General features: G+C 35.2%; 1 protein-coding gene across 1 annotated transcript in view; it reads right to left on the reverse strand.

Moving 5' to 3' along the window:
* Positions 1-20,739, reverse strand: part of LOC148941205 (inactive tyrosine-protein kinase RYK-like) — a 155,626-nt gene that overhangs the window by 118,180 nt on the left and 16,707 nt on the right. The window contains exons 3-4 of the mRNA XM_089103993.1: positions 17,947-18,062; positions 13,101-13,231 (exon numbers count right to left, since the gene is read on the reverse strand). Of these exons, the coding sequence (XP_088960119.1) occupies positions 13,101-13,231; positions 17,947-18,062 (247 nt within the window). The remainder of the gene's footprint in view (positions 1-13,100; positions 13,232-17,946; positions 18,063-20,739) is intronic.

The raw sequence follows: 20,739 nt of genomic DNA on the forward strand, positions 1-20,739 counted from the left end.
AAAAAAAAAGAAATAAAAAATATATTTTGATAACGTTTAATACATTAAAAAGAATCAGCTATTAATTATAGGCTACTCTAAGACTACGGTCCTGTACTCTTATGCAACTTGGCCTAATAGTAACCGAAAATTAAAAAAAAAAAAACAAACATTTTGATAATGTTTAATAAATTAAAAAAATCAGCTATTAATAATAGCCTACTCTAAGACTACGGTCCTTTACTCTCTCGATGAACGTATTTACTCTCGGTTTCACTCGATGAACGTATCAAACAGTTCGCGGTAATGAACTGTAAGTAAAGAGTAACCCGGCTCAGTAGTAACCGAAACTCTTGAAGACGGAATTTTGATACCAAAATATACATAAAAATAATAATATTTTGATCCTGATTTCAAATATATAAGTTTCATCAAGTTTAATTTTACCTATCAAAACTTAGGCACCTGAGAAAATTTGGCTGATTTTAGAAAAAAGGGGGAAAGAACCTGAATGAAAATCACACCATCATATTCAGCGTATCAGAGAACCCTACTGTAGAGGTTTCAAGCTCCTATCTACAAAAATGTGGAATTTTCCATTTTTTGCCATTTTTTGGGGGTGGGGGTCAAGTCATCCTCAGAGACATAGTTGTAAGATCTTTCGACTATGCTTATCAAAATTGTTGTTTCAAATATTGATCGGATACCTTTGAGGATAAAGGGGAGTGAGAAGGGGGCTAGCTACCCTCCAATATTTTTGGTTGCTTAAAAAGGGCACTAGACCTTTTGATATCCGGCCAAATAAGCCCTATCTCGATCCTTTAGGATTACTGGTTCAATACGATTACCCCTGGGGAAAAAGAAATGATTAATCAAGCATCCGTAATCTATCTACTGATAAAAAAAACTGCGAAATTATACATTTTTGTATATAGGAGCTCAAATACTCTACAGCAGAATTCACTGATATGCTGAATTTAATGGTATGATTTTCATTAAGATCACTTAATGTTTTTGTGTGATGCTTCCCCCTTTTTCATAAACTGGAATAATTTTCCCAGACTCTAAAGTTGTGATGAGTTACATCAAACTTGATGAAATTTATGTATTTTCAATAAGCATCAAAATTTGAAACTGTAGATGTATCTTTTGTTATCTGATGAATCTATGATGTATCTATTGAACCTGATGGTGTTATTGTTATTAAGATAACTTGATACTCCAGGGGTGTTTCTCCCCCTTTTCAAAAATTGGGCAAACATTGTTCATTGCCATAGCTTTTGATGGATAACATTAAACTTAATAATTTTACATATTTTGAATCAGCATCAAAATTTTACTTTTTGGTTTATCTATTGTAATCAAGAATCTGTTTCTTAGAGTTTCGGTTACTATTGAGCCACACTGCTCCTTACTTACAGTTCGTTACCACGAGCAGTTTGATACATACTTTTCAAAGAAATGTCAGGAAAGCTTAGAAGGAAACCAAATAAAAATTAAGGTAGGCCTATTTAAAATATGCCACTTTTAAGGTTATTAGGCTGTCAATAAGCTTTTAATTCAATAATTTCCGTCCTTATAAGTCTTTATAAATCATAAATAAGCTTTTCAAATACTTTGAGTCAGAAAGATTAGGCTGCTAAATTTAAATGGTCATTTTATAATTTATTAGACCAATAGTAGCCATATCCTTTCTTCTTATGTCTCCAGAGTAAAGATCATAGTTTCTTTATTAGTGTTGACTTATGAACCAAGTAATTTGATATGTTTAAGTCTCTTTGTATTAGGTCGTCTACTCAGTGGCGGATCCAGGGGAGGGGCAAGGGGAGCAAGGGGAGCCTCCCCCCATAACGTAGTCTGAAGTAGTGTAGTTTACTTAATTAACGCAAGTTTGCGTTAATTAAACTTGCTGCTAACGCTAGTTTATTGGATCAACCTAGTTTGCGCCCCACCCTAAAAAAATCTTGGATCCGCCCCTGCGTCTACCCCTATTCATCTACCTAACTTTTTTCATGTTATATTTCTTAGTCAAGTTAACTTTTTTGGTTTAGTTAAGTTTTCTTATTTAACTTTTCTTACGTTTATTATTTCGTTTTACTCTTCGTTGCTTCTTCGAGTTAGGAACATCAGAAGGGTTTTCCTTAGATCATCTCCAGCATCTAAAATACAGACTTAATCCTTCTTCCTTTGGAATAAACAAGTTTTGAATAACTGAATAAACTGGAGTCTAATAAATAGCGATTTCGTCGTTATTTTTATTGGCTTAAAATGGCTTAACCAACAGATTTTGAATAACATTAAATAAAAAAACAAGTTTTTTTTAACTGAAAGTAAGGAGCGACATTAAAACTTAAATCGAACAGAAATTATTCCGTATATGCAAGAGGCTGTCCCCTCCTCAACGCCTCGCTCTTCATACTAAAGTTTTTTATTGTTTGAAAAAATAGTGTTGTAAGGCAGAGTAAAACTTTAGCGTAAAGATAAGAGCGTTGAGGAGGGGACAGCCCCTTTCATATACGGAATAATTTCTGTTAAAAACAAAATTTTCATATTAATTTACTTTTATTTGGTTAAATGGCTTTCTCGAAACTTGTTTCATTTTATTTACGAACGTTTTTATTAGTAATAAATATACGTAACTTACGAATTAATTTACGTAACGAACTTCTATATTCGTATATTTTTAATACATGCATGAAGGGGTTCGCCCCCTAGTCAATACCTTGCTCTTTAAGCGAAAGTTCAAATTTTGTTCCAATTCTTTAAAAATGACCGCTTAATCACAAAGGCCGTTAATTAGAATAAATAGCTCTTATGAAAGTACTAAAAAAACTCTGGCTTAAAGAGTGAGGTATTGACTAGGGGGTGAACCCAATCATATATGTAATATTTTCTGTTCGTTTAAAGTTTTGATGTTGCTGCTGTTGCAGTTGAAAAACTTGTTTTTTTATATTTAATTTCTGATCTTTTTTTAAATAATGCTGGGAACACCGGCGTCCCCTTCATAGCAATGTCCCTTCCCCCATGAAAACTTCCTTCATGGAAAGATCCTCCTACATAACCCCCGACCCCAGGGACGTACGCAGGAATTTGTTTCGGGGGGGGTGGGGCAATTTGTTTCGGGAGGGGGCCAAATCCTTCAAACCCATTATTCTGTGAGAAAAATCAGAAAATTATGGGAAAATGAAAAAAATCGTGAGATTTCGGGGGGGGGGGCCCGGAGGCCCCCCTGCGTACATCCCTGACTGACCAACCCCCCCCCCCACTACCAGGAAAAATCTCCCCTGAAAACGCCTGTACTGTATACTTCCCAATAACCAATACTATACGTTAACATTGGGTAAAGTTCATAACTTTCAGCCCTCCTCCCGGGAACTTCGGGGGATTAAGTCATCCTAAAAGACATACTTATAATATTTTCGAACATGCTGAACAAAATGGCTCTCTCAAAATTTTGATCAGGTGACTTTGGGAAAAAAATGAGCGTGGAGGGGGCCTAGTTGCCCTCTATTTTTTTGGGTCGCTTAAAAATTGCACTAGAACTTTTAATTTCAGTTCCAATGATCCCTCCCACGATATTCTAGGACCACTGGGTCGATAAGATCACCCTTGGAAAAAAAAATAATAAATAAACACATACCCTTGAGCTTTCTTCTGGCAAAAAATGCAAAATTCCACATTTTTGTAGATAGGAGCTTGAAACTTCTACAGAAGGGTTCTCTGATATATATAAAGACTTATAAGGACTGAAATTATTGAATTAAAAGCTTATTGACAGCCTAATAACCTTAAAAGTGGCACATTTTAAATACCTTAATTTTTATTTGGTTTCCTTCTAAGCTTTCCTGATATTTCTTTGAAAAGTATGTATCAAACTGCTCGTGGTAACGAACTGTAAGTAAGGAGCAGTGTGGCTCAATAGTAACCGAAACTCTAAGAAACAGAGTCTTGATTACAATAGATAAACCAAAAAGTAAAATTCTGATGCTGATTCCAAATATGTAAAATTATTAAGTTTAATGTTACCCATCAAAAGCTACGGCAATGAACAATGTTTGCCCAATTTTTGAAAAGAGGGAGAAACACCCCTGGAGTATCAAGTTATCTTAATAACAATAACACCATCAGGTTCAATAGATACATCATAGATTCATCAAATAACAAAAGATACATCTACAGTTTCAAATTTTGATGCTTATTGAAAATACATAAATTTCATCAAGTTTGATGTAACTCATCACAACTTTAGAGTCTGGGAAAATTATTCCAGTTTATGAAAAAGGGGGAAGCATCACACAAAAACATTAAGTGATCTTAATGAAAATCATACCATTAAATTCAGCATATCAGTGAATTCTGCTGTAAGGTTTTTGAGCTCCTATATACAAAAATGTATAATTTTGCAGTTTTTTTTATCAGTAGATAGATCACGGATGCCTGATTAATCATTTCTTTTTCCCCAGGGGTAATCGTATTGAACCAGTAATCCTAAAGGATCGAGATAGGGCTTATTTGGCCGGATATCAAAAGGTCTAGTGCCCTTTTTAAGCAACCAAAAATATTGGAGGGTAGCTAGCCCCCTTCTCACGCCCCTTTTTCCTCAAAGGTATCCGATCAATATTTGAAACAACGATTTTGATAAGCATAGTCGAAAGATCTTACAACTATGTCTTTGAGGATGACTTGACCCCCCACCCCCACTTTTACCGAGGGAAAAGCTGTAAGCTATGAACTTTTTCCATTGTTTACATATAGTAGGCCTACTGGTTATTGGGAAGCATACAAATATTTTTCGTGTGGGGTGGGCGTTAGCCTACGTGGAAGGATCTTTCCATGGAAGATTTTTTTCAGGGGGGTAGTCGTGTTTCCCGGCGTTATTTAAAAAAACGATTAGAAGTTAAATAGTTGCTTTTAGAACCTTTAAAAAAGCTTATTTTCATAGGCAGCGCAATAGCGCTGCCTAAGTGAAGAACAATGTGGGCACAATGTATTATTTTTGTTCTTCTTTCTCCATACCCGGGCACTTCGTATCGAAGGAGTTGTCGTAGAAACTTCGAAAAGGGCTCATTTGATTGGAAATTGGAGTGGCTAGTGCCCTTTTTAATAGTCAAAAGTGATTGGAGGGCATCTATCCCCCCCGCATGCCCATGCTTCTCCCAAACACATCCAATCAAAATTTTGAGATAGCAATTTTGTTCAGCGTAGTTGATTTTCAGATAGAAAATATGTTTTTGAGGAGGGTACTCCCCCACAACCCTGGGGCAAGGGTTTTAATTTATGCCCTGAGGGCGTATAAGAACGATGTTGACACAATATATCATTTGTCATTTTTTCCTTTAGAGCATGGCACTTTGTATCGAAGAAGTTGTCGTAGTAACTTCGAAAAGGGCTAATTCAATTGGAAATTGGAGTGGCTAGTGCCCTTTTTAATGGTCGAAAGTGATTAGAAGGCAACTAACACCCCTTCCACGCCCATCATTTAACGAAATATATCCAATCAAAATTCTGAGATAGCCATTTTGTTCAGCGTAGTTGATTTCCGGATAGAAATTATGTTTTTGAGGAGGACACTCTCCTGCAGCCTTCAGGGCAAGGGTTGTTAGTTATGCCCTGGGGGCATATAAGGTTTTTATAGAAGGTTTTGTCTTAGAAACTTCAAAAAAGGCTCATACCGTTGGAAATTCAAATGGCTAGTGCCCTTTTTAATAGTAAAAATGATTAAAGGGCAACTAGCCCCCCCCCACGCCCATCATTCCCCCGAGCACATCCAATAAAAATTTTGAGATAGCCATTTTGTTCAGCTTAGTTTATTTCCAAATAGAAATTATTTTTGAGGAGGACAATTCCCCACAGCCCTCAGGGCAAGGGTTGTGAGTTATGCCCTGGGGGCATATAAGATTTTTATAGAGGGTATTGTCGTATAAAAATCAAAAAAGGCTCATTCGATAGGAAATTCAAAGGGCTGTGCCCTTTTAAATAGTTGAAAGTGATTGGAGGGCAACTAACCCCCCTCTCACGTCCACCATTCCCCCAAACATATCCAATCAAATTTTGAGATAGCCATTTTTTTCAGCGTAGTTTTAATTTCTATAAATTAGGTCTTTGAGGATGACAACCCCCTCACAGACCTCAAGACAAGGGTTGTATTTTATACCCAGGGGGCAAATACAGTTTTTATAGAGCGCGTTGTCGTAGAATCTTCAGAAAGGGCTCATTCGATTAGAAATTGAAATGGCTAGTGCCCTTTTTAATAGTCGAAAATAATTGAAAGGCAACTAACACCCATTCCAAGCCCACCATTTCCCCAAACACATCCAATCAAAATTTTAAGATAGCCATTTTGTTCCACGCAGTTAAACTTCAGGAAATTATACCCTTTTGCAGGATACTCCCCCCAGAGTCTTCAGGGCAAGGGTTATAAGTTATGCCCTGGGGGCATATAAGTTTTTATTGAAATCTTTATCGCAGAAACTTGAAAAAGGACTCATTCGATTTGAAATTCAAAGGTCAAGTGCCTTTTTTAATAGTCGAAAGTATTTTGAGGGCAACTAGCCCCCCTCTCTCCCTCACCTTTTCCCCAAACACATCCAATCAAAATTTTTAGATAGCCATTTTGTTCAGTGTTGTGGATTTCCAGATAGAAATTATGTTTTTGAGGAGGACATTCCCCCACAACCTTAAGGGCAATGGTTGTAAGTTACGCCCTGGGGGCATATAAAGTTTTTATAAAACGCGTTGTCGTAGAAACTTCAAAAAGGGCTCATTGGATTGGAAATTGAAATGGCTAGTGCCCTTTTTAATAGTCGAAATTGATTGGAAGGCAACTAACACCCCTTCCATGCCCACCATTTCCCCAAACATATCCAATCAATTTTTTTAGATATCCATTTTGTTCCACGCACTTTAAAGTTCAGGAAATTATACCTTTGAGAAGGTTATAAGTTATGCCCTGGGGGCATATAGGGTTTTTATTGAAATCTTTCTAATAGAAACTTCTAAAAGGGCTCATTGAATTGGAAATTGAAAGGGCTAGTGCCCTTTTTAATAGTCGAAAGTGATTTGAGGGCAACTAATCCCCCCTTCTCACGCACACCTTTTCCCCAAACACATCCAATCAAAATTTTTAAATAGCCATCTTATTCAACGTAGTTGAAAGTTTTGGAGATTAGGTCGTTAAGGATGACAACCCATCCCCCCCACAACCCTCAGGGCAAGGCTTGTAAGCTATGCCCTGGGAGCATGTAAGGTTTTTATAGAAATTTATGTTGTAAAAACATCAAAAAGGGCTCATTCAATTGAAAATTGAAAGGGCTAGTGCCCTTTTAATAGTCGAATGTGATTGAAGGTCAGCTTTCCCCCCCCTCTCACGCCTGCCATTTCCCCAAACACATCCAATCAAAACTTGAGATATCCATTTTGTTCAACGTAGTCGAAAGTTCTGGAAATTAGGTCTTTTAGGATGATAACCCCATCAGAGCCCACAGTGCACGGGTTGTAAGTTATGCCCGGGCAATATATAAGGTTTATATAGAAAGTTTTTGTGGAAATTTCAAAAGGGGCTCATTTGATTGGAAATTGAAATAGCCCCTTTTAATAGTCGAAAGTGAGTGGAGAGTAATTGACCCCCCTCTCATGCCCACCATTTCCCCAAACACATTCAACAAAGTTTAGAGATAGCCATTTTGTTCAACGTAGTTGAAAGTTCTGGAAATTATGTTTTTAAGGATGACAAACCCCCCAAAGTCCCCAAGGCGAAGGTTTTAAGTTATTCCCTGGGAGCATATAAGGTTTTAAATGATAGAGTTGTCGTAAAAACTTCAAAAGGGGCAAATTCAATTCAAAATTGAGAGAGGGCTAGTGCCCTTTTTAATGTTTGAAAGTGATTGGAGGGTGACTAACCCCCCTCTCACGCCCACCATTCACCCAAACACATCCAATCAAAATTTTCAGATAGCCATTTTGTTCAACGTAGTAGACAGTTCTGGAAATTAGGTCTTTGAGGATGACAACCCCCCAGCCCTCAGGGCGAGGGTTGTAAGTTATACCCTGGGGACATATAAGGTTTTTATTGAAAGTGTTGTCGTAGAAACTTCAAAAGGGCTCATTTGATTGGAAATAGAAAGGGCTAGTGCCTTTTTTAATAGTTGAAAGTGATTGGAGAAAGCCTAACGCCCCTCTCACGCCCAAGTTTTTCCCAAACACTTCCAATTAAAATTTTGAGACAGCCATTTTGTTTATCGTAGTTGAAAGTTCTGGAAATTAGGTTTTAGAGGATGACAGCCACCCTCACAGCCCTTAGGGTAAGGGTTGTAATTTATCTTCTGGGGGCATATAAGGTGTTTATAGGAAGTGTTGTCGTAGAAACTCAAAAAGGGCTCATTCGATTGGAAATCGAAAGGCCTAGTGCCTAGGGCCCCTTTTTAAGAGGTTGTATGTTGTTAAAAATTACTGAAAATTTTTCTCCAGCACAAAAATAGCAGGCCAAACTATAAATTATTAAAAAACGAAAATATTTAAAGTATTATTTTCTTTTTCTCTGAAAGGACAATGTCAATATAAAATGAGCAGAAATTAATTAAAAATAGTTTTTCCAAAAAATAAGTTTTTTAAAGAAAAGTAATGAACTCCAATAAACAAAAAATTAGCAAAAATAAAACCCAATCAAACAGTTCGTGGTAACGAACTGTAAGTAAGGAGCGACCCGGCTCAATGATAACCGAAACTCTAAAAAATGGGATTTTGATACCAATAGATACATCAAAAGAATCAGATTTTAATTCTGATTTCAAATATATAAGTTTCATTAAGTTTAATGTTACACATCAAAAGTTACGTGCCTGAGAAAATTTGGTTGATTTTCGAAAAAAGGGGAAAAGACACCCTAAAAGTTATAGAACCTTAATGAAAATTACACCATCATATTCAGCGTATCAGATAACCTTAGTATATGTTACAAACCCCTATCCACAAAAATGGTTAATTTTAAATTTTTGCCTCGAATAAAGATGACGTACGGGGGTTTATTTGTTTGTTTGTTTGTTTTTTTTTTTTGTTTTTTTTTTTCCCAGGTGCTTTCGTAAAGACCCAGGGTGCCTAGCTAGACGTTATAGTACTCCTTTTAGTCGAAAAAGAAATTTATAGGTATCATTTTAAGCGACCAAGAAATTTAAGGGCTAATTAGCTCCCTCCCACGCTAATTTTTTCCCCACAGTTACCCGATCCAATTTTGTAGATGACCCTGTCGTTCAACATAGTCGAAAACATGATAAAAATGTCTTTTAGAACGACTTTATCCCTCAAAAGCCTAAGGGGACGGGCTAAAAGTTATCAACTTTACTCACTGTTAACATATAGTATTGGTTATTGGGATGTATACAGACTTTTTCAGAGGAGATTTTTTCTGGTAGGTGGGGGAAGGAGAGGGTCGGGGGCAATATGGACGGATCTGTCCATGCAGGAAGTTTTCATGGGGGAAGGGACATTGCTATGAAGGGGGCGCCGGATTTCCCAGCATTATTAAAGAAAAAGATCAGGAATTAAATACAAAAAAAACAAGTTTTTCAACTGATCAACTGATTGTGATTAAGAGGTCATTTTTAAAGAACTGGAAAAAAAATTCGAACTATAGTTTAAAGAGCAGGGTATTGACTAGGGGGCGAACCCCTAGTATACGTGTTAAAAATTTATGAATATAGAAGTTCGTTACGTAAGTTAATTCTAAGTTACGTATATTTATTACTAATAAAAACGTTCGTAAATAAAATTAAACAAGTTTCGAGAAAGCCATTTAACCAAATATAATATGCAAATTTTTTTTTAATTATTCATGTACCGGTGAGCCAAAATCAAAACCTGCATTAATTCAAAAACGTTCAAAAATTAAAAAAAAAAACAAGTTTTTTTAACTGAAAGTAAGGAACGACGTTAAAACTTAAAACGAACAGAAATTATTCCGTATATGAAGGGGGCTGTCCCCTCCTCAACGCCTCGCTCCTTACGCTAAAGTTTGACTTTCTCACAACTCTATTTTTTTAAACAATAAAAAACTTTAGCGTAAAGAGTGAGGCGTTGAGGAGGGGACAGCCCCTTTCATATACGGAATAATTTCTGTTCGTTTTAAGTTTTAACGTCGTTCCTTACTTTCAGTTAAAAAAACTTGTTTTTTTTATTTAATATTCTACCAAGCGTGAAACTACCACAAATAAGCATCGATAAGGAAATGAAACCCAAGATGAACAGAAATTGCAATAAATAACTGAGTCAAACTCAAAACGAGCAGAAATTAACATAATTTGGGCTCCAAACCCCTATGCCTTCCCAAGGCCAGAACATAATTTGCACTTTACTGAAAAAAATACAAATGAATGTGCATTGTCAGTTTAATATACATATACTAATATTTAGTAATCAAAATGTTAATATTATTTGAGTTATTAAAGTTATAAAAGTATAAAAAGATATATTTTTTTCAGTAAAGGGCAAATTACGTTCTGGCCTTGGGAAGGCGTAGGGGTTGTGAGCTAAACTTATGTTAATTTATACTCGTTTAGAGTTTGACTCGGTTATTTATTGTAATTTCTGTTCGTTTTGGGTTTAATTTATTTATTGATGCTGACTTGTGGTAGTTTCACGCTTGGTAGATTATTTTATTTAATTTTTACTCATTTTATGTTTAATGGAATTCTTTACTTTTCAATAAAAAACTTATTTTGTAGAAAATTAATTTTTTATTAAAATAGCCTTGTGTTTCATGAGTCATTCTTAAATAATTGGAACTAAAAGTTAAACTTTAGAGTGAAGAGTGAGGTAGTCAGGAGGGGCAGGGGCGTCCCAAGATTCATTTCATTGGGGGGGGGGGGAGGGGTGATCTTCGTAAATTTTACCGAATCGTTACCTGATTTATGCCGAATTTTCTGCAGAAATCATGAATTTTGCTAAATTTCGGGCAATTTAGCAAAATTTCTGCCGACATTTTTGCCTCCGGCGAAAATTTTACCGAAAAAAAAAACTGTTAGAGGGCCAGCACGCTCCTACACCCCCCCCCCCTCAGAACGCCCCTAAGAAGGGTCTAACCCTCATATACGTAATAATTTCTGTTCGTTTTTAGTTTTAAAGCTGCTCCTTACTTCCAGTTAAAGAAAGTTTTTTTTTATTTAATAGAATTAAAATTAATAGCTTAGGTGATTAAAAAATAAGTGAGATCTCCTATTAAAAAAAGCTAAAAATTATTTACGTGACATAAATCTATTCCTTTTTTAAGTTTGAATTTCACATACATCCTTTTTCGTTTTCTTACATATTTATTTTTGACGTGATTTTGTCGCAGGTTTTTTCATTTGTATCAACATTCCTCAATTTTGGTATTTATGAGGAAAATAAATGCTGAATAATAATAATAATCAAACAATTCATGGCAACAAACTGTAAGTAATGACCGGCTCGGCTCAATAGTAACCAAAATTCTAAAAAAATTTTATAATGATTAGCTCAGCAAAAGAATTTGTTTTTTATGATGTTTCCAAATATATGAAATTCATTAACTTTAATGTTACCCATCAAAAGCTACGAGCCTGAGAAAATTTGCCTAATTTTTGACAACGGGGTCAAACACCATACAAAGCAAAGCAATCTAAATGAAAATCAAACCATCAGATTCAGCATATCAGAGAACCTTACTGTGGATTTTTCAAGCTTCTATCTATATAAATGTGGAGTTTTGTGTATTTTCCAAAAGAAAGATGACGGGTGTGTCTTTTTTGGGGTATTTTTTTTCCAGAGTTGATCGTGTCAAACCAAAAGATCGGGAGAAACCTCGTTCAAACGAAAATTAAAAATTCTAGTGCTCTTTTAAAGTTATCAAAAAGATTGTAGAGCAATCAGCCTCCCTCCTATCCCCCCTTTCCCTTTAAAGACATCCGATCAAAATTTTAGACTATGATTCTGTTCCGCATAGTTGAAAGGTCCAATAACTGTGCCTTTAAGGATGAAATGACCCCCCAATGCCGATGGCAAATGGATTATAAGTCATGGAACTCGCCCTTTGTTTACATATAGTATTTTTTATTAAGAAATATACGCAAATTTTTCAGGAAAGGTTATTTTCCACAAAGAGGGGAAGGAGATTTTCCGACCTGATTTGAAAAATGTTCAAAAATTAAAGAAAACATTTTTTTAAGTGAGAGTAAGGAGCTATATTATAACCTAAGACGGACAAACAATTTTCCCAATGTGGGGGGGGGCAGTTACCCTAACCTAATTCTATGAAGGGGGTTGACCCCTCCTCAACACCTCGCTCTTTAGGCTAAACTTTGACTTTTGGTCCCAATACTTTAAGAACAACTGCTGAAACACAAGGGGCAGTTGATTTTTGATAAGAAGCTTTTTCAGAGCACTAAGAAACTTAAGTGTAACGATCAAGGGATTCAGGAGAGGGCAGTCTCACAAAACAAAATAATTTCTGTACGTTTTAAGTTTTATTGTTGCTCCTTAATCTCAATTAAAAAAAAACTGTTTTTTATTTGTTATCATAAAAAGGCACCTCAGGCGAAAAAGATTTTCAATGAGACATTTCAAGGCTCAGAAGTTTTCCTTGTTTGAATTTTTATTCTGTTTTCCCGTTTTTTAGTTTCTTCGTTAACATTGGTTTATTGGTTTTCTTTTTCTAAAATTGACTCAAAAAAAAAAAAAAATTCCGCCACAGATTGCTCACTTAACACTTTGAAAACTTCTTTTCCTTCATAGTGTTGAATATATTTTATGATTTCTAGTAAATTCCAGCAGTATTCCATTAAATTCCAGTAAATCCCTTTCAAATTCCAGTAGTAATCCACCATCATGTGGGTGTCCCATCTTCCGTCACAGCGGCCCTTCAAAGCAGTGGCGTCAGTTAGGAAGTAGAGGGAGACAGGGGATACTTTAGTCCCCTTATAATATTTGTCACCCCCTCTTGACTAAAAAAAAACTTTTTTTTAATTTTTATTAAAAATATAAATTTTGCTGTGTTCATGAAATAATTGAAAAAACAACGCAATAACCTCTTTAGATATAAAGAAATGTGTTTTTTCTTCCCCTTCAATTTTTCTGAATTGAGGGCACTGATGAAACAACACAATCTTTGTTACCTTTTAAGCAGAATTTTTTCCTTCTGAAGCTTAAAGCAAGACCCTCTTTTCTCCTCTCGTATCCAGTAACATTTAATTGAATCGTCACGTCTATTTCTGCACTGCTTTTTCCTGTACAAGGAAAGGTAACTCTGAAAAAAAGTATGATCTTTAGAAACTGTTAGAAATTAGTTTGCTAAAAATTAGTTGTTATGATAATATTCAAATTATTATGCTCATTTATCTACTAGTAAAGAGGTGGTAGAAAGGGGAAAATCCCATAAGAACAAGATTTTTTAAGATCCCTCCTTCCATCTACCTTAAAATTTTTAAAACGACCGGATAATTCATTTGTCAATTTCAGAAGTTTGGGTTTTGGAGATTTACATAAATAATACCATAAAACAAAACAGAATTGAAAAATAAAATAAAAATAAATATCTCTACGGCATCATTACTGACTATCGTTAAAATACTATAAGATAGACTAAGAACTTTAAAAAAAGATAGTTCGTTTGACGAAATTCTTCATTCCGAGACCGATACTGTGAAAAAAGCTCGCCCCTCCCCAACTTAAAAAAAAGTTCATTTCTTATTGGTATTAAATAAGAAAAACAGTTTTTTCAACTAAAAGTAAGGGGCAACATTAAAACTTAAAACGAACAGAAATTATAACGTATCTGAAGGGGATTTCCCTCTCCTCAACATCTCACTCTTTACAATAAAGTTTTTTTTTACCTTTAAAAAAGCTTCTTATTGTTCCAATTAAACGACCCTTGTGTTTCAGGAGTCGTTCTTAAAGAATTGGGAACAAATTCAAACTTTAGCGCAGAGAAAGAGAGGTGTCGAGGAGGGAGCAATCCCCTTCATATATGTAATAATTTCTCTTCGTTTTAAGTTTTAATGTTGCTCCTTACTTTCAAATGAAAACTTGTTCTTTTTCATTTAATTTCTGATCGTTTTTTAAATAATACCAGGAAATTTGGCCTCACCATCAAGGAAAAATCCACCTCCCCACGGATATATCCTCTATACAATTCAAAACCCTTGAAAAATTACCCCGGACAACTACCCTTAACAACTCCACGCGTAAAATTGAGACGGAAAAAGAGAAAGCAAGACATATTCGCCCCCCCCCACCCGACCGTGCATACATACTTTACAATAACAAATCTTATGCGTAAGCAATGGACAAATTTTATATAACTTGAAGACCTTTCCCTGGGGCTCGGGGGGGGGCATGTTACATCCAAAGGCAAAGCTATTGGGCCTTTCTACAATTAAATTAAAAAAAAATACATTTTTTAACTGAAAGTAAGTAGCGACATTTAAACTTAAAACGAACAGAAATTATTCCGTATATGAAAGGGGCTGTCCCCTCCTCAACGCCTCGCGCTTTACGCTAAAGTTTGACTCTGTCTCACAACTTTATTGTTTAAAACAATAAAAATCTTTAGCGTAAAGAGCGAGGCGTTGAGGAGGGGACAGCCCCTTTCATATACAGAATAATTTCTGTTCGTTTTAAGTTTTAATGTCGCTCCTTACTTTCAGTTAAAACTATTTTGTGAAAAAAAGTTTGGGGGAAGGGGCCTAGTTGCCGTCCAATCTGTTCGGTCACTTAAAAAGGGAACTAGAACTTTTATTGCCCATTTGGATGAGCCCTCTCACGATATTCTTTGACCATCGTATCGATACGATCATCCCTGGAAAGAAAAGTAATTTTAAAAAATAAATAATTAAACACGCATATGTGATCTTATTTCTGGCAAAAAATACAAAATTCCACATTTTTGCAGATAGCAGCTTGAAACCTCTACAGTAGGTATTTCTGATATGTTGAATCTGATGGTGATATTTTCATTCAGATTATCTAACTTTTAAGTGGTGTTTTCCCATTTTTCAAAAATTAGGTGAATTTTCTCAGACTCTTAGCCTTTAATAAATAAGACAAAACTTAATAAAACTTATATATTTGAAATCAGAATAATAAGCCGATTCTTTTGATATATCTATTGGTATCAAACTTCCCTTTTTTACAGTTTCGGTTACCATTGAGCCGGATTGCTCTTTACTTACAGTTTGTTAACCCAAACTGTTCGATATCTTTTATATTTAAGCTAAATTGTTATATTTCACCCTTTATCCCTTTTAGTTGTCACTTTGAAGTTTATTTTAAGCAGTTGAAGATACCGGAAATTGTGTTATTAGGGTAGGAGCTTTAGGAAAAAGGGGGATTGGAGGGGGACTACTGGCCCTCCAGTCTTTTTAGTTACCTAAAAAGGCATTATAACTTTTATTGTCCGTTTTAATAAGCCCTCTCTCTATATTCAAGGACCCCTGGTTCGATACGACCACCACTTGGAAAAACAAACAACAAAGAAACAAATATACACACATACGTGGTCTTTCTTCTAGGATAAAAATAATAAAAATTCTACTTTTTTGTAGATAAGAACTTGAAACCTCTACAGTAGGCTTCTCTGATATGCTTAATCTAATCAAGGGCGGATCCAGTATTTTTTTAAGGGGGGGGGGGGTTGCAAAATAGGTTGATCCGATAAACTTGCATTAGGAGCAAGTTTAATTAATGCAAACTTGCGTTAATTAAATAAATTAGACTACTTTAGTCTATGTTAGGGAGCGCGTCCCCCCCCTGAATCTAATGGTGCCACTTTGATTAAGATTCCATGACTTTTTAGGGGCACTTTCCCCTTTTTATCTTAAATCATGCAAATTTTCTAAGGGTCGTATCTTTCGATGGTTAACATTATGCTTAATGATTTGAATACGAATTTTGAATCAGCATAAAAGTTACATTCTTTTGATGGCTCTATTGTTATCAGAACTTCGTTTTCAGAGTTCCGGTTACTATTGAGCCGAGTCACTCCGTTCATTACCTATCAACTGTTTGATTGAACTGCCCCTTTAAAAAGGTGACTGTAAAAATTTATTTTGACTACTAAACCCTAGTTTAATCCATCTTTTGTTGCATAATTTTTCTAAGAATTGCTTCAGATGGTCTTTTAAGCTTACATTTACGTGACGACTTCCCTTTGCTCTAGATCTGGCTAAATAGGGCAAGGTCCCATTCTTTTTAGCTTCTCGGCTTCAATTTCATAAGCAAGCTGTCAAACAATTTGCAACCTCGGCAACCTTTTAAAGAAAACATCCTTTCCCCATGTAATAAAAAGCGAATAAAACTAGGTCAGTATGCAAATAGGACATCAAGCGTCTTGTTTTAGAGAGGGTTTAAGAAGGTTTAGGCTCATAGTAGAATAGTAGATCTTAGTAGATCTACATAGTATAAGATCTTAATAGTTCTGGTGTATGTTGTTTTTTCCATCGATAGACTAAACCTACAAAGACGTTTTATGTAATTCATCAAACGTAGCGGCAAACGAACTTTATTTATAATTCGTTAAATTGTCTTAAAAGTCATATGAGCAATTTTTTTTTAAATGATTGATAGAAATTTATTGGTGGAAACACATAAACTCTTAAATATGTTATTTTCAGAGACTTTGTTGTTTCACGCTTTGAAAGTACGCGTTTTCGCACTTTGAAGCGTTCTTTGCCTTCAAATTCATTTCCTTTTTAGTCAAGACTTTACTTTAAATAAATCGTGTGCAAAAATCACAAACTTTATTTGGTTTAAAATAGGTAATATCAGCCGCAAATTTAAAATAGACAAGGTCTAAGTTTCGCTTGGATTGAAAATAGAACATGAGTTGAGAGGAGACATAGGGCATAGCAGTGCTTAAATTTTATTACAAGCTAAAGCATTAAATACCGGCTTTAATGCTGAAGTTATGATTTTGTCCCCTTCCAAAGTTAAGGGCTCGTGAAAAAAACATGCGCAGCTGACGTATCTGCTTGGAAATTTAAAAGTTCCAAGGACAATGACAATGAAGCTCTGTAGACTGTAGCCGCGTAGCGAGACTTCTTTTCCCAAACATGACACACATTTGATACCGCGCGTATCGACCCTGGGTATGTACGTTAGATCCTTAATTCAGTTGCCATAAGCTCATCGTGATGTGTACATCGCAGACAATTGTCATTGCGCGTGCGCGAAGGCGGGGTATGAATCCCGTGTGGTTTTAGATCTGTGTCAATTTTTTTTTAATTGGCAGTTTAGCTTTTGTCGCTACTGTACATATTCTCTTAAGGTCTACTGTCCAACAAAGTCTGATTATTAAGATTGGCTAAGTGGAATTGACGCTACAATTTACAACTAAAAAGATTGAGGAGAATCAGGAATCAATTTTTAACGAAAATGTTCATTATGTGTAGTTATGGAGCATTCAGTAGTAGCGAGTGAGAAAAAAAGTGGGTGAAAAGTATGCAAAAAGAAGCTAAAACCATACGGGAAGATACGCCTGAAGAAAATGTGTGTCTCTTTTGGAGGTATAATTTTTCTTAGGAATCAAAATATTCTTAATGTTTGAGTATTTATGGACAAAAAATACTGCCAAAGCTACCTAATTAGTTGTTATTATTTATTTTCTAGGTCCAATGTGGGAACACTGACGAAATATAATACTTCCTTGAAACTTTTATAATTTTGAAACAATCAAAAGTAGAATATTAGAAAATTGCAGTATTCAGGTATGAATTGACCCAAGATGCCACCAGGGAGCACAAAAAGTTTTGGTTTGAAATCCTTGGCAATTTAAGAATGTCTGTCTTTTATTTCATTTTGCTTTCTCTTTTCTAGGCTAGATAGTTTAACTTTATTGCTATCTGGGTCTTCCGAATGGCACAATTCGTGGGAAGTCTTCCGGAAAGTTGAATTCCAATAATTTAAGATTTACTTTTGGTTTTATAATGCCAATAATGGAATAGTTATTCTGATAGATTTACTTACTGAAAAGTTGTTGGAGTTTTTGGAACAGTGCCATATTGACTGATATTGAAAAAAGGCGGCTCCATCGATTCTAAGTAATGAGATGTTGGATACACCACTTCTAGATTATAGAATATCTGAAAAAAAAAATTGGCAGTCGTTGCTGAGATAAATGAAAGCGCTGAAAAAAATCAATTGATTTAGAACAATAAAACAGAAGTTCTGATACTGTTTTTAATTATCTAACGAATGATGTAAGTATTTATAGGCTAAAGTCATTGCCTGAACAAGTCGTCACTGCCACGCATAATAGCTGTATCTGACATTTTCTACTTCTAAAATAACTTACCAAACACTGGTTTCTAAGCTGTCCTCAAAGAGTGGAATAGCGGGACAAAATAGATCAGGAAGATTAAAGTGTGACATAATAGGGGAGAGTCTGATCCATAATAGAAGGATTCAACTCTGCTAATCCTTCCTTTAAAAATACCTTAGCTATTTTTAGAGGAAGCTTTAAAAATACCGTTAAAAAAAAATTAAAAGCGTTCGTAGAAATATTCGCAGAAGTGAAAAATGTCAGTTACAATCTTTAGTTCTGCTCATAATGAGGCGCTACTGCATTGAAGTCTCCTTTATTTTTTTTTTCATATGGATATTTAATTATATGATAATTTACTAGAAGCCATGAGTTAGAACGAATAAAATGACTTTTTTTACTAGAAGTAGGAAAAATTTTATGAAAGAAAAGTTCAAACAATTTTGAAACACGAGTATTTAGCAAGCACAATGTATAGTTATGGGCAAGACACTAATCTTGATTAATTTTGAAAGTAGTGGCACTCTAAGTCAATAATATAAAAAACAAGAGTCTTTCAAATAATAGCAAAGAATTATGTTAAAAATTAGAACGAACTGATTATACTCTCAATAGGGCACATGCTAAACTTTAGCGTAAAGATAGGACACAATGGAGAAATTCCGTTTGTATTAACTTTTAATGCTTGTCTTTACTTTTCGCATTAAAATTACTCGTTTTGTATATAATTTATGTCCGTTTTTAATGTCATTTTCAGGGTTATCCTGAATTTAAACGGTCTGCCCTCTTACAACCCTCTTAGCCATCGCGATCTATACTACGACTTTACTTTTGCATATCAATGCTTTGAAAATTTTAAACACTCACAAAAAGGGGTATTTTTTTTAGAAATGGGGGGGAGAGGTCAACTTTCCTAGAGGTTTTATTTCTTGTTTTCAAAAGTTTTTTGAATATAATATAAACGATCAAGCTATGCCAAAAAACCAAAAAAATAGAAAAAATATCCTATCTAGGCTCCAAGGCCTTAAGTAGGGCACACTTAAAATCAGTATCAGAGAAATTTCGTTCATACCATTACAAAAATATTAGATGTGTGAGCATATATACGTAATTTTAGCCTAAAGTGAACAACTAAACATTGACCAGCTTTAGTTTCTTTATTGCATCTTCACTGTTCACATTTATTATACGAGAATGGAGGTGATTTAACCTTAAAAGAAGCAGCAAATATATCATGGTTGTACATAAAGAGATAAAAAAGAAAACGATAAAAAATTACTTGACATTGGAGGAAGCGTCCTATACTCGAAAACTTTTGTTATTGGCCACTAAAGCATATTTTTCGCTTTTAGTGCTACACTACGCAACAACTACTACTAGCAATTTCTTGTGGCACCAGGCCTTCTACAGATGTGCACTTCCTCCTTCACGCAAATAAATATAAAGCTTTATTCTTTATCCCCTTCCCAATGATATTTTAATTTCTGTATGTTCAATGTATTAAGCTGACACATCGAGATCTGCCCTCTGTTGGCTAAAGTGGAAATTTAGTTATAATTATTGTATTAATAAAGAATTACCTTACCTATTTAATTATTTCCTATGACCTCTACCCGCCCCGATTCGGGGAATACCTGATTTTGAAGCACAATCAGTAAAGAAGCACAATCTGATGCAGTCAATCATCCTTACCTTTAACTTCACCAAGCACCAAAACGTTTTTTTTGTTTTTTTTTTCTAGAAGCTTTATTAAGCTATATCTTTATAAATTTCTCAAAAACTTTCCCCCTCTGATTTCAGCAAGATTTGCTGGTCCTGGAGTATACAGGCTGTTGTATAGCCTACAATTTTGAAATGGTAACTTGCTTGTTTTCATAGTTGGCTATAGCAACTGAATTAAATATTGGAAATACAGTCGGTTCTAAGCCATTGGAGGGGATGTTTATTAGGTCAGTTTTTGCATGAATATTTTCGAAAATTGTGCCCAGTTTGCAGTACGGCTTAGTGGATCCGGATTATACAAGCTACGAGTATGTGTAGCCTATATATTTGAAATTGTAACTAACTTATTAACTTGTTTGCCTGGACGGCTACACCAACTGAATCGAAGATCAGAAATACAGGTTTTTTTAAGCTGTTTGAAGTAGTAATCAAGGTTATACTTTGGGGACTTTATGTTCCTTCCTGTATTATTTGCGGCCTTTACATTCCCTGGCACCTTTCCACCAGACTAGTTATTGCTATTGTTGTCAATTGAATATGGAATTATACAAAACCTACCAGACAAGTTTCCGGGCCAACCAGACATGTTTCTGGGCCAAGCAGACAAGTTTCTGGGTCAACTATAAGTTTCTAGGCCTTTACGTTCCATGGCACCTTTCCAGAGCATGTACCTATGGATTTGGGGCCTTTACGTTCCTTCCTATGCTATTTGGGGCCTTTACGTTCCTTCCTATGTCATTTGGGGCCTTCCTATGCTATTTTCAAAGAGAGTGAAT

This window comes from Artemia sp. Qi Xiang Cuo, chromosome 18, assembly GCF_049724085.1.
Source record: "Artemia sp. Qi Xiang Cuo chromosome 18, ASM4972408v1, whole genome shotgun sequence".
Taxonomy (NCBI): domain Eukaryota; kingdom Metazoa; phylum Arthropoda; class Branchiopoda; order Anostraca; family Artemiidae; genus Artemia; species Artemia sp. Qi Xiang Cuo.